Source organism: Saimiri boliviensis, chromosome 18, assembly GCF_048565385.1.
Source record: "Saimiri boliviensis isolate mSaiBol1 chromosome 18, mSaiBol1.pri, whole genome shotgun sequence".
NCBI lineage: Eukaryota > Metazoa > Chordata > Mammalia > Primates > Cebidae > Saimiri > Saimiri boliviensis.
This window is the reverse complement of record NC_133466.1, coordinates 5,983,765-5,997,686: the sequence shown is the minus strand read 5'-3', so window position 1 is coordinate 5,997,686 and position 13,922 is coordinate 5,983,765. Positions and strand designations below refer to the sequence as shown.

The following is a 13,922-nucleotide window of genomic DNA, read 5'->3' as shown; positions in this document are numbered from 1 at the left end:
TTCAGTGCTAAGGCTGAGATTCCTTCCCTGCCTTCATCTCAGAAGAATTGGTAGGTTTCCTTGAGTTTTCACTAATATAAATAAATAAATAAACAAAAGACCACTAGACCCAACCAGAGTATGTCAGACGTAATCTCTTAGAGTTTCACTGAAGGCATACATTGGGTTACTGGTTACCTGTCTTTCATCCATTTGACTGCAGGAGAAGGGTCCCCGACAGCCTTACAAGGCAAGACAATGTCTTTCATCCATGGAGTAGTCACGGTCCCACTGAAGGTCAGGATTCGTGCAGGAGCTGAGGAAGCAGAGTTGAAGCCTGATTACTCCACAGATGTGTCTACACAGAGGCCAACATGACGTGCTCAAAGAGGGCAATACCCAAAAATTGATGTGAAGCCAATTCACATGACAATTGTCCACGCTACTCTCTGGTACCTGGGTTATGAAGAATTTTCATTGTGGGAACACACAACTAGCAGAAAATTTCCATTGTGGCATTTTTGTTTCTTCGATTGCCTAAACATGAGGAGTCCAAATTAAATATTTTGGGCTTCATAAGCCAAGCAGCTCCAAGCTGTGTTTTCTATGAGCCCAATTATTTCTCAGAGCACTTTATGAAGCAATTTATCTCAACACAAAAACTGCTCATTAAAATATACTTTAATATTAGAGAAAGTAGACAATACAAAACACAAAGGCCCCAAAGATGGGAGGGAGCAAAACTGGAACAAGTTCTACTTATCAATTTCCCAACTGTATTATAACAACTTGATCTTCAGGACACACATTAAGGAGAATGGACATTTTCAGAAGTGGCCTCTCTTGAAGAACAACCATTTTCTTGGGACAGTGATTCAGATGCCCAAACAGTAGCATCTGCTGGGGGCATTTGGTGCTGGTGGCCCCAAGGTAGCAGGAAGTCCCAGGAGGCACAGAGAAAAAAGCCCATGGTAAACTTGCCTTGAAGACCAGTGTGGTCAGCAGTGAGAGGTTCTAGTGCTACCTCCGTCAGTGAGTCATAAAAGCTGACAGGGACACCACACACAAGTCTTCCAGAGGAAAACAATCTGCTCAGTCTTTGCCATACATTGGGACACTACTTTCTGGGGTGTGAACAGGATCCAGGGGCTTCTTCTGTCCTTTGTTTTAGCCAGCATACCTTAGACACTGTCATAGAGCGAGGGACATAGAGGAAACAGGTGCCCCTATGGGAGCTCACCCTCAATAGATGCACAGACATGAAAACCATAGGTGGAAGGCGGTATTGACCTGTTTGGAGCCCATAACAATGGGACCCACGTGAGACCCCTGCACCATTTCTGGGTTGAGGGTTTGCACCAGCAAAGGAAGGTGGGGAGAAGGCTCTCTGAGGAAAACTCTGGATTGAACCTATCCAAATGCCCATATCTCCTCTCACTGGCTTCAAAATCCACTTCTTTCATGGTTTTCTTCATCTAGAAATCATGCCTCCACTTACGCTCACTCACATGAGAATTTGGGCGTTCATTCTTGCTATCTCCTTCTAAGCCCTCCTCCGTTTCTGCCACTGAGTACCCTCCACTATGTGTCTACAACACAGCCCAGGGCCCTCGGCTTCTCCTCTCAATCCTCTTCACTATTCTGCTAGTCCAAGCCTCACAGCCTCACTGGGTGACCCCTCGGTCTCCTGGCTGGGTGTCTGCTCTCCCCACCCTTCCCTCTCTGCAGTATATTCAGGACAGAGAGACTAGGGTGGTCTTAAAAAGCATACCTGCCATTAGTTGTAAGAAAGGCACCATTTAATAAGGATGTCTATAAAAAGGAAAACTAGGTGTGAGGTAAATGGGAACTCTCTGTACTATCATCACAATTTTTCCGTAAATCTAAAACTGTTCTAAAAAGTAAGGTTTATCACACACACACACACACACACACACACACACGAAGATCATGTGCCTCCTTTGCTTAAAACCCTACACTGTCTACTTATTTCTCTCTTGGGAAAATCTGAAATCCCCAGCACAGTATTGAAAACCCAGCATGGTCAGGCCCCTCCCTTCCTTCCCAGCATCTCTGGGACTGCTGTTCCTTTCCCAGACCCAGCAGGGTTCAGTATCCTGGACCTCCCACCTAAATCTTTCCTTGCAGGAGTTCTGACTACTTCCTCCTTCCCTCTTCACATAACTGCCTTAGCTTGCTCTCAGGGTCCAAGTACATCCTCCATCTGACAATGCAGGTGAGGTCCTTTCAGGCTATTTCTTTATAGCACTTACTGCAATTTGCCATTATGCATACATGTTTGTGATGCTTTGTTTACTGTTCTCATGCTGCTAATAAAGACATGCCTGAGACTGGGAGATTTATAAAGGAAAGAGGTTTAATGGATTCACAGTTCCACATAGCTGGGGAGGCCTCGTAATCATGACAGAAAGGAAGTGAGGAACACTGGGCACATCTTACATGGTGGCAGGCAAGAGAGCATGTGCAGGGGAACTCCCCTTTACAAAACCATCAGATCTCATGAGACTTACTATCATGAGAACAGTGTGGGAAAGACCCACCACCACGACTCAATTACCTCCCATTTGGTACCTCCCATGACATGGGGGAATTATGGGAGCTACAATACAAGATGAGATTTGGGTGAGGAGACAGCCAAACCATATCATTGACTGGTTCCCCACAAAACTGTAAGCTCCAAGAGGTCAGGTAGTGACCACATCTCTTAGATCATCTTTAGAGACTCCTCTGGGTCCTCCAAACCCTTCTTTCTTTTCCCTAGTGGGTCCATGCCTTTATTCTAGACAATAGGATATTAGTAAAATCATGTATACACTTCCATATGTGGCTCATGAAAATCTCTCATCAAACCCTCCACTCCCTTCTTCCTTCATCTATGTAGCTGTAAATGAGGAAACCAAGGGTTGTAAATTAAAAGGTAGAAGAGACCTGGATCCCTGAATTACCATGTGGAACAGGCCACCCAAGAGAGCCCTGACCAAAAATATCCTAGTTAGACTATGTTATTATGTGGAGCCACTGAGATTTAGGGGACATTTGTTTCAGCAGTCAGCCTCCCTTGACCAAAGCCTCTGCGTCCCCAGCATAGTCCCTTACACACAACGGACACTCAGAATGACTTATTAAATGACTGAAGGACATTGAGTTTCCCCAGACAAGGCCTGCTTCTATGGTAGTTTTCAATTGTTCCCCCACTGAGGAAGTCATACCCTCCTGCCCTAGCCAGGCCTTTCTGGCTGTGTCTAGAGACAGACCTTTGAAAGCACAAAGGACATGAAGAAATATTATTGCTGATCCTACATGTTTTGTTGCAGTTTTTTTTCTTTTCTTTCTTTCTTTATTTTGCAAATCCCATAGCTCAGTCTTTATGTCCAACATTTTCCTTGGTAATCATCATTTTCTCAGTCTTGGGGAGTGGCTGGATATCACCAAAGAATGCAATACATAAAATAAGTCCCCCAGTTTATTTCCCTTACCAACTTATTTATTTTCTATCTGTATTTGAGCTCAAAACATGATACCCCTCTTTTTCCCCCCTCACTGTTTTATTCTGCCTTTTTCTTAACGATCTCATTAAAAAGCACATTATCAAGAGAATTCGCGGAGTTAAAATTGGAATCTTGGAGTGTTTATTCTTCTCTTTCAGGCTCTCAGAGGACATATTAGTAGTAAGTCACCACTGTTCCATAGCCCCAAATCAGGGGCATCTCCTGCTGGCCTGGAATTGTGTTGTAAGGGAATTGACTTATTATGAGTGCTAATTTAGGGGGTTCCTTGAAGCACCAGATGGCGGTGATTACCAGAAGAGCAAGAATGTGTCTTGCTCTTCTGGTAATCACTTTTTATTCTTTGCTGAACTTTTTATTCTTTAGCAGGAACTTTTTATTATTATTTAGCAGGAACTTATTATTTTTGCAGGAACTTTTTATTCTTTGCTGACTCCTACTTCCTGCTGTTATTTAAAGTCTTTGCTTACAGCATTCTATCAACAGATAATGCTTTTCATATATTTTTAAGCTTGCAAATTTCATAGACTATAAAATAGACATTTCTCATTGAGAAGTGTGATATCTGATTTTGATGAAAGTGGCACATCCTTGTGAAAATGCCATGTAATAATCTTCAGCTACTCCAAGGTGGGACTCCTTTCCTCATTTTCATAGATACTTCCATTGTAAGGCCACTCATTCTCGGTTCTGTGTTTACCTCCAGGGGATTCCTTTCCCATGGTACAGAAGCTCAGAGCTTGCTAGCCACAACCCTGTTTCTTGAGCTGAAATGTGATGTTCTGGTTTATTTGATTTTTAGGGCAGTGTAAGTTTTATTTCAGATAAAATAGAGACTTAAAAACATTACGACAGAAAATGAAGTCTGTACCGCCTCTGCCTACCTTTTGCTAATGGCTCGACTGTGATGATTTCACTGCTGTTGCCTCTTCCAGCTGAAGTCACAGCCACCACCCAGACACTGTACTGACGATTCCTACTCAGGTTGGGAATTCTGTAGGAAAATGAGTCAGGGGAGGCTTCAAACTCGCTGATCACCTGTGAAAGGAGACATAAATGTTCCCACGTTCAAAGAAGCATGTGGCAAAAATGGATTTCCCAAAGGAATAGTCATGAACATACTAAATATCACAACAAACAAAACGCACAACTCACTCCCTCTAAAAGGTTAGCTCTGCAGTACAAAATATAACGGGTATGTTTAAGTGGCCCACCATCTACATTTTTTTCTGCAGCAGCTTTGATGGCCACCAGTAAGTGATTTACTCCTTTAAATCACAGGCCACAGCACTTCTGTATTTGGCTGAGACAGAGTAACAAGAACCAGATTTACTCTCCCACCTGAAACAGCTGAAGAACACACACTGTATATAAAACAATGGTTCTAAAAGCACCATACCTCAGTTAATAAATGACAGATCCCCTCTGAGAGAAGGGAAACAAATGAAGAAATCCCCACTACTGCAGAGTTTTTATATTTTTTAGTGTAGTGTAAGTTGTATTTCAGATGAAATAGAGAGCTCTGCCTCCTCAGCTCTGGAGCCTGGCATCCTTTCCAAGCTGAGGAGGCAGAGCCGAAAGCCTGCAGGAAGCTAGAGTTCAAGTGGAAGAGCATGAGAAAGAGAGCTTCACATAGAGGGCAAGCTCTGGAAATTGAAGAGGGTCCTACTTGGGTATTTAGCTGAGCAGATCCATGGATGTATGTGAGAAAACTACCCGAGGCCAGGGAAAGAACCACTTAAAAGCATTGGAGGTCATGGTGCCTAACATTCACATGGGGCTGGGAGGAGTGGCTGTTACCACCAGTTGGGCTGGAAAACATCAAGATTTATAGAGCATTGGATACAATGCATAAGGGTCTTATCACAAAGGTGGAAAATAATTAGCCCCAGACTGAACACCACTCTAGTCTTTCCTTAAAAGCAAGACTTAGAGAGAACAAATTATTCCTATGTAACTTAAATGTATTCAAAAATGAAGGTCAACAATATTTAAAGAATTTATAGAAATTGAAACATCTAGTACTCCAAAAGGTAAAGTTCACAAAGTTTAACACTTAATACAATATTTCCACATACAAATAACCCAAATTTCTGTCAACTGATGACTGGATAAACAGAATATGTCATAGCCATACCATGGAGTGTGTATCAGTCTGTTTTCTCACTGTTGATAAAGACATACCTGAGACTGGGTAACTTATAAAGAAAAAGAAGTTCAATGGACTCACAGTTCTATGGGGCTGGGGAGGCCTCACAATCATGGCAGAAGGGGAAAGCCATGTCTTACATGGAATCAAGCAAGAAGGAATGAGGTCAAGCAAAAGATCATCATGAGATCATCATCAGATCTCATGAGGCTTATTCACTACCATGAGAACAATATAGAGGAAACTGGTCTCATGATTCTGTTATCTCCCACCAGGTCTCTCCCACAACACATGGGAATTATGGGAGCTATAATTAAAGATGAGATTTGTGTGAGCACATGGAGCCAAGCCATATCAGAGTGTTATGAGATAATAGAAAGAAATGAAGTATTGATAAATGCTATAACCTGGATAAATCTTGAAAACATTATGCTAAGTAAAAGGACCCAATTACAAGAAACCACACATTGATGATTCCCTTTATATAAAATGTTCAGAATAGGCAGATCGATAGCAACACAAATTAGACTGGTGGTTGTCAGGGGCAGGATAGGGGAAGAGGAAAATTGGGAATGACTGCTAATGGGTGTGGAGTTTCTTTTCAGGGTGATGAAAACGTTCTAAAATTAGATAGTGGTAAGGGTTGCATAACTCTGTGAATATGCTAAGAGCCACCAAATTGTTGAATTTAAAAGTGAATGACATCTCAATAAAGCTGTCATAAAAATTTGCAGGAAAACACAATTCATAGAAAAGAAATAAATCAATCAAAATTGACCCATAATTGGGACAGACATTAGATTTATGCAAACAAGGGCAATGAAGCAGTTGTAATTGTATTATAGCTGTATTATAACTGTATATATTCAAAAATTTAAGTAGATACAATAAAAAAAGACCTAAATCAAACTTGAAACAAAACTATAATGCACAAGATAAAAAAGACACTGAACTTGATTAGCAGCAGAATAGACATTGTAGGAAAAATGATTAGTGAACTTAAAGATGTGAAAGAAAAATAAATCTTGTGGCCCTCAAATCACTAAGCTAAAAGGAAAAGTCAAGCTGGGAACTGCTTATGGCAAACCTGCCTTCCATTCTATTCAAAGTCATCCCTCTGTTCACGGAGATAAATGCATATTTGATTGCCTCCTTTGGAAGGCTAAGTGGAAACTCAAAAGAATGCAACCATTTGTCTCTTATCTACCTATGATCTGGAAGCCCCCTCCCCACTTCGAGTTGTCCTGACTTTGCTTCAGGTTGTCCTGCCTTTTCAGACAGAACCAATGTTCAAAAATTGATTGATGTCTCATGTCTCACTAAAATGTGCAAAATTAAGCTGTGCTCGGACCACCTTGGGTACATACCGTCAGGACCTCCTAAGGCAGTGTCATGGGCACACGTCCTTACTTTGGCAAAATAAACTTCCTAAATTGACTGGGATCTGTCTCAGATATTTGAGGTTCACAAAGACATATTAATAAATTATACATAGAAAAGAGAATATAAAAGTTAACAGGGCATTAGTGAGCTATGGAAAAGTATCAAGCTGCCTAAAATACATGAAGTGGGGTCACTAAAGGAAGAGACAGAGACATGACCAAAAAGAGGTTGTAAAAACAGTGGTTGAAAAATTTCCAAATTTGATGAAAACTGTATCCCATAGAGCAGGTGTCCCCAAACTATGGCCCGGGGGCTGCATGCGGCCCCCTGAGGCCATTTATCCGGCCCCCCACCACACTTCAGGAAGGGGCACCTCTTTCATTGGTGGTCAGTGAGAGGAGCACAGTATGTGGCAGCCCTCCAATGGTCTGAGGGACAGTGAACTGGTTCCCTGTGTAAAAAGTTTGGGGACGCCTGCCATAGAGCCAAGATACTCAGTGAATTCTAGCCACAGAATATAAAAAAAACTATACCAAGGAACATCATAATCAAACTACTCAAGAGTTTTTGTTTCAGTGCTAGAGAAATAATCTTAAAAGTAGCCAGAGAAAGTACATGTTATACAAGGGGTAATAAAGATAAGTATGGTAGCCAATTTCATTTGAAAAACAATCAAGGTATAAAGACAGTAGAATGATTTCTTTCAAGTACTAAAAGAAAAAAATCAACCTAGAATTCTATGTTCAACAAATATATTTCAAAATGAAATTGAATAAAGACTTTTTCAGATAAACAAAAAGCTGGAAGAATTAATCACCAGTAGGTCCACATTACCAAAGTGTTTTAAAAAAAAAGTCCTATCAGCAGAAGAAAAATAATATCAGATAGATAGAGACATAAATGTACACAAAGAAGTGAGAAAAGGAGGTAATTACATAGGTAAATATATATGGCCTTTCTTATTTAAATATTATTAAAATATGGTTGATAGTTTAAAACAATAACAATGTAATGTAGGCATATGATACACATAAAACATTTAACAATAGTGCAAAGTTTGGGAGGAAAAAATGGAAGTAGATGATAGCAAGTTTCTTATACTATCTGCAAAGCGTGTAATACATATCTAAAAGCATATGTATCTGCATATACTTGAAAGTACCAATGATGTTAAAAGCATACGCTGTGAATCCTAAAGAAACTGATGAAATTTAAAAATATAGCATAAAATAAAGCTAATGAAATAACAAAATAAAATGGAATTAAAAAATCCAAAGGCAGAAAAAGAGTTGCAAAGGCAGCAAGTAGCACAATAACAGAACTCAAATGGCACTACCACAGATTTAACCATGAACACATTAATAATAATTTTAAGTAAAAATGTTCTAAATACATTAAAGGCAAAGGTTGTCAGACCTGATATAAAAGCAATATCCAACTATATGCTGCTTACAAGAAATGTACTTGAAATATAAAAACACAAATAGGTTAAAAATAAAGGAACAGAAGAGATATCCTATGATAACACTAATCAAAAGTAATATGGAGTGGCTATAGTAATATCAGACAAAAAAGGTTTAAGAGCAAAGGATATTACCAGTAATAAAGAGAGAAATTTCATAATGATAATAGGGGTCAGTTCATCAAGGGAACATAACAATTCTAAACATTTATTCACCTAATATTCACCTACTATTCAAGATATGAAACTTGGTTATTAGGTGAATAAGTGTTTAGGATTTATTACTACGTGAAACAAAACTAACAGAACTTCAAGGAGACATAGACCTAGATAGGTCAGAAATGTTCCTCAAAAAGCCATGCGGAGTAGGTGGAGCTGGGATTAGATCCCTTTTACAGCCAGGAAACTGAGGTTCAGAGGAAGTAAGTGATTCACTGATGTCACAATGCCAAGCAAGTGCAGAACAGTGGCTCAAGCTCAGAGCTTCCAGTCCCAAGTCTGGTGCTGTTTCCTCACACTCCATGCTGTCAATTATAAGTGACCAAAACAACAAGGACTTACCCTACCCTTGCTAGCTTTTCAATAAGACTTACATGCCTCAGCAGGCTGCATAAGTTACAATACCAGTCATGCAATTAAACAGGCAATTTAAATCTTCACTATATCTCTTGTCATACAATCTCATGCTTCCTCAATAAAAAAATCCTGTCAGAGAATTACTTATTGTCAAATATGTAATTTATGGGTACACAGTGTCAGATGATTTGGAGAGACTCTTGCATGGATTCCTTACATACCTGTCTATAATCTAGCATGCATGTGCATGTGTATGCACGCATTTACACCCCACCTCCACCCCCTCCCACTACAATGATACAGTCATGTCTTAGAGTACTACGGGAAAACTAATCCCTCTAGGAGTTCAGAAGGAATTTGGCCTGTTTTCTGATAATCCAAAGAGGACAATCCTGAGACTGCATGCACTCACACTGTGTAATTCTCCAAGGCTATGCCACTGCCAAATTCATTTTGCAAAGCTTAATGATGTGCAAATTACAACAATTGCTCTTATTGAACATTAAACATCAGAAAAGCATTAAGATACATTTATAAAATAAAGATCTTTTTTTCTGTGTAGACAACATAGCTTTTAGTTAAAACTCCATACTTATCCTGTTGACAAGGTAAAATAGGTTCTTGATTACCTCCAAAACACACATTTTATTTAATTTTTGCCTGTAACATGATGCATGGCTAAAATCTACAATAAAATGTGATTTCTTATGCAACAAGATTTGTTTCTTCATTCGTATAGAAAACGAATCAAGAATTGAAGTAAAAAAGGTATATTCATAGAAACTTCCTTCATTTCTCTATAGGTTAGGATGAAAAATGATAAAGTTAAACTGTTAGTGGCTCCTATTGGTTATTTGGGCCAAGTCAGTTGCACTGATGTCACCACCCTTTGATGCCACTGTGTATTCCTCTAATGACTGCCACTATTAGGCACCATTTTCCTGGTCTCAGTAGAAGGACAAGCAGAAAGTTCACAACTAAACAATTTAAGCCATCAGAGTTGACTAATTTTCTTTGGAGTATATGTAACTAGATATTAAAGTTGACTCTTCCTGGTCTCTAGAAGTTAATAGCAATAATCTTAAAGTGTGAAAATGCTCCTAAAGATGCCAGTACCTTCTTTCCTTTCCTAACAAGAGCTGTGAGGTCACCTGGGGAGGACTTGCTGGTTCTGATGTTTTGCCAATTGTCCAATTCCAGGCTCCAAGAGAAGCTGGGGCAGGAATAAAGATTTTCTGTTGAAAAAGCTCTGTGTGCATTCCCTCTCGTGGGTGGAAGAAGGCTTTGAGCTCTAGAGAGCCAACTGGAGACCTTGGAGTCTGAAGGACACAGAGCTTGGTGAGTGAGTCACACTTGAGAAGGCTAATGGTGAGCAACTGTGACAGAGGTTAGCCCAGCTCACAACAGGAGAGGGGGCTGGGCTGGACTGGCCACCCCTTCCAAAGTGAAGTTGGGTGGATGCCTACAAGTGGACCCTAGAAGAGAGAGCAAGCCTGGTTATCTTGAAAAGGAGACCCACAGGCATGAGACACCTCCAACAGAGGGATGCAGTGCCAATTATATTGTATTTGTTGTAAACAGAATCCTTAGCTATGGATGGTGTGTAACTTAACTGTTGGTAACCATTTTAAGAAGTGGTAGATAAAAAAAGAAAAAAAAAGAGCAAAACGGGAAGAAAATAATCAGAAGCTCTCTCAGTGTAGTACAGGCAATCTAGTTGATTAAATCCTTTTCCTTAATGCTCAGCCAAAAATGCTTGTTCTGAGAAGACGGGATGATAAATATCATCTCCTTATGAAACACTTTCTTCCATATTTTGGTAAGTTAGAATAGCATGGACTATATTTATATTTCATTAATTTTCTTTTTATTGGATACCAGATTTTCCAAGACATCAATCCAATAGTGTATAAATTGACTTGCTAACTTCTATATGCATATTTTATTACATAGTACTCTCTTCCAAATACAGGGAATATTCAATTAGAAGGAGTCAATTTGATTTCCAGATTTCTCCTGATATATCAGCTGGATTCCTGTTTCAGAGACTCTGAATCATTTTTATTAAAGGAACAAAGAGAAGCTTCACTATCAAGGACGACAGATCAACACTGATGTGTAAAGAAGGGCAAATGCACAATGGAGCCTCTCAGGGATTAATGAACCAAATGTGGCAAAAGGAGAAATCTGGAGGCAACAAAGACACTTTTCTTAATATTTAAATATTTCATTTTCTTCAGGTAGACTTTGAACTCTCCAATCTCATCTTCTTTAGAGTTAAGACAGAGGTATCAGTCATCCTAGATTTTGTTATGCAGGAGTGTGAATTAATTTTGAGTGGACTACAATAATTGTACTATTTGTTTTAAGAGAAGACGTAAGAGTTCCTTTGTGCCCTGTGGAAATACAGAAACAGTCAACATTGCAAAAGTGCAGCCAGGCATGGACTTGAGGGATTTCATCCCCCACGTTTGTGAACCAGAATGCCAGGAATTGTGCTCCATGGCTTATTTTTAATCCCTGCTCTGTCTATGCCCAGCTTGAGGAAGTGGATGGGATATTTGTGGACTGGGGTTGCCAATTATTCTGCATCTGTCATAAATTCTTGTTGGCCAGCTGTGAAGAAAAGCCTGTTATTTCTCATCTAAAATGTGTTTAAACGTGTTGGCTCTATCCAAATTGAGAAGTAACCCAGCGTTTATTATTGATTAATCACTTCTCAACTGAAATGGCTCTAAGTGGCTGCCAAGTTACTGATTTCTTGGTCCACCATATAACATGTGGCATGAGAAGAAGAGGGCTCTCTGTAGCTCAGCGGTCCCCAACCTTTTTGGCATAGGGACAGGTTTCATGAAGGACAGTTTTTTTTTTGCAGATGGAGGGACATGGTGGGATGGGATGGTCTTGGTATGAAATTGTTCCACCTCAGGTCATCAGGCATTAGTTGGATTCCCACGAAGAGCATACAATATAGATAGATCCCTAGTACTAGTCTGTGGTCTGGGGTTTGGGGACTCCTGCTCTACTGATGTCATGTAACAGGGACAATCCAGAGTGTCCTTGGGAGAAGATTTGGATATTCGTTTTGAGGATGCACACTTAAAACACAAAATATACATGTTGCTTATGTAATGAAATGTCACAAATACTGTTCTTACAGTGGACTGGTCATGGTTTTTACTGTGGGAGGTGGTGAGGGGTGGGTTAGGCAGGCACTGCTGCACTGAAAGCATGAAGTTCTGTGGAGGAGGCATGATGGTAGAGTTATAGGACCCCATGGGCCAGCCATAGGAATCTGCTGGACTACAGTTCTCTCTTTTGGCTGTGGGAAGAAAATCTAGGCAAAAGTTCTTAACTCATGCCTTGCAGTAGGAAGGGCTTGTAAATAATTGCTGAGTTTCAATTCAGGGTCATTTATTGAGTTCAGTTGCAGTATGTAGATTATAAGGTAAGTTCCCGCCCCCAAGGAGCAAGAAATGGTCACAGCTTGGCAAACAGAAGATTAATTTAAAATGAGGCACCATAGAAGTCTGATGAATCCCTACTAAAATTTAGATATAAACTCATTTGAATCTTTTTCTAAAACCAACTCTGTCAGGGTTGAAGACATGGATGAATATTTACAAGATGCCTTAAAAAAGTGGAAAAGTCACATATTTGTTTTAAAAAATATTTATAGCAAGGTTTTACAAGACTTCTGACATGTTTGCCTCCCCAAACCTATATCCACAGTGGAAAATACAGTTAATGGGATAAATCTTGTGACACCCAAGCCAGACCATTCACATTTCAAGTATTTTGTCTTTGTGTGCTATTGCCTTAGGTCTGCTGGGTAGAGTCGTGGGTTCCTAAGGAACTAAACAGTGTACAGTTTACCCTTCCAGCCAAAAGAGTGTAAGGGTTGCAAGAAGGTTAGTTTTCTCCTAGTACTTCAGTGTCAACCCATGAAAAGTCTGGGAACAGCATCTTCTAGACCTACCTTCATTCCACAGTTATTTTTGCCTTGTGGTGTCAATGTAGTATTTTTCTTTTCATGTGTAAGATACTATTGACCAGTACATAAGACACAATTAGCCACAGTGAGGCACTTTAAACACTCTTTGGTCATATCTATAAAACTAGATGTTTACCCAATAATTGCCACATTCATTTCCAAATCCCTCACATTATTTCGCTCTTGTAAGACCTTGCAGAGCCTTCTCTAGTCCTCTCAGTCAGGGGCTAAGTCTGGCCTTTGTCTTTTATAGTCTTTGCCTTTATTCCATTGTGGCTTATGGTCTTTGATGTGCTGACCGCATCTCCCTGGGGGTCAGGTCCCTGACCCATCCCTTTACTCACCCATCCCTCTATTCACTCTGCAGGGAGCCTGGGTCAGAGCATTACTTAGAGCTGGGACTCAATGACAAGTAACTGGAATGGACTGAAGAAATTCTTGTTGTATTAGGTGAGTTTAGTAATGACCTAGAAATGATTTGATTACAATAGAAAATAATGAGTAGAAAATGACTACAAAGCCATAGGCTGTTCATGTCAAATTACTCAGCCTGTCTGATATAAAAGAATTCTACTTTAAAAAATTTCAATTAACTTTTAAATGAAAAACTAATTCTATCAAGGAAATGTGATGTTTTAAAAAGCTCTGATAGCTAATTATTAACATGCAATTAAAAAAACTTGAAGGCTGTGATTTCATAGATAGAATGTTCACGGCAGTGAAAAAAAAATTCCCCCAAAGCAATAAACAAAATTGATAGCTCTTTTAATTATAGGGTAAGGCCACTTTCAGAATGCTTAAGATCTTTCTGTTTAGGAGCAGAGAAATGGCCTGGATTCCATCAAGAATAAG

At 39.7% G+C, this 13,922-nt stretch overlaps 1 protein-coding gene across 2 annotated transcripts in view; it reads right to left on the bottom strand.

Moving 5' to 3' along the window:
- DSCAM (DS cell adhesion molecule) overlaps positions 1–13,922 on the bottom strand; it is a 746,447-nt gene that overhangs the window by 61,376 nt on the left and 671,149 nt on the right. For both annotated transcript variants that reach the window (XM_074389246.1, XM_074389247.1), the window contains exons 21-22: positions 4,391–4,544; positions 178–295 (exon numbers count right to left, since the gene is read on the bottom strand). In XM_074389246.1, coding sequence (XP_074245347.1) covers positions 178–295; positions 4,391–4,544 — 272 coding nt within the window. The remainder of the gene's footprint in view (positions 1–177; positions 296–4,390; positions 4,545–13,922) is intronic.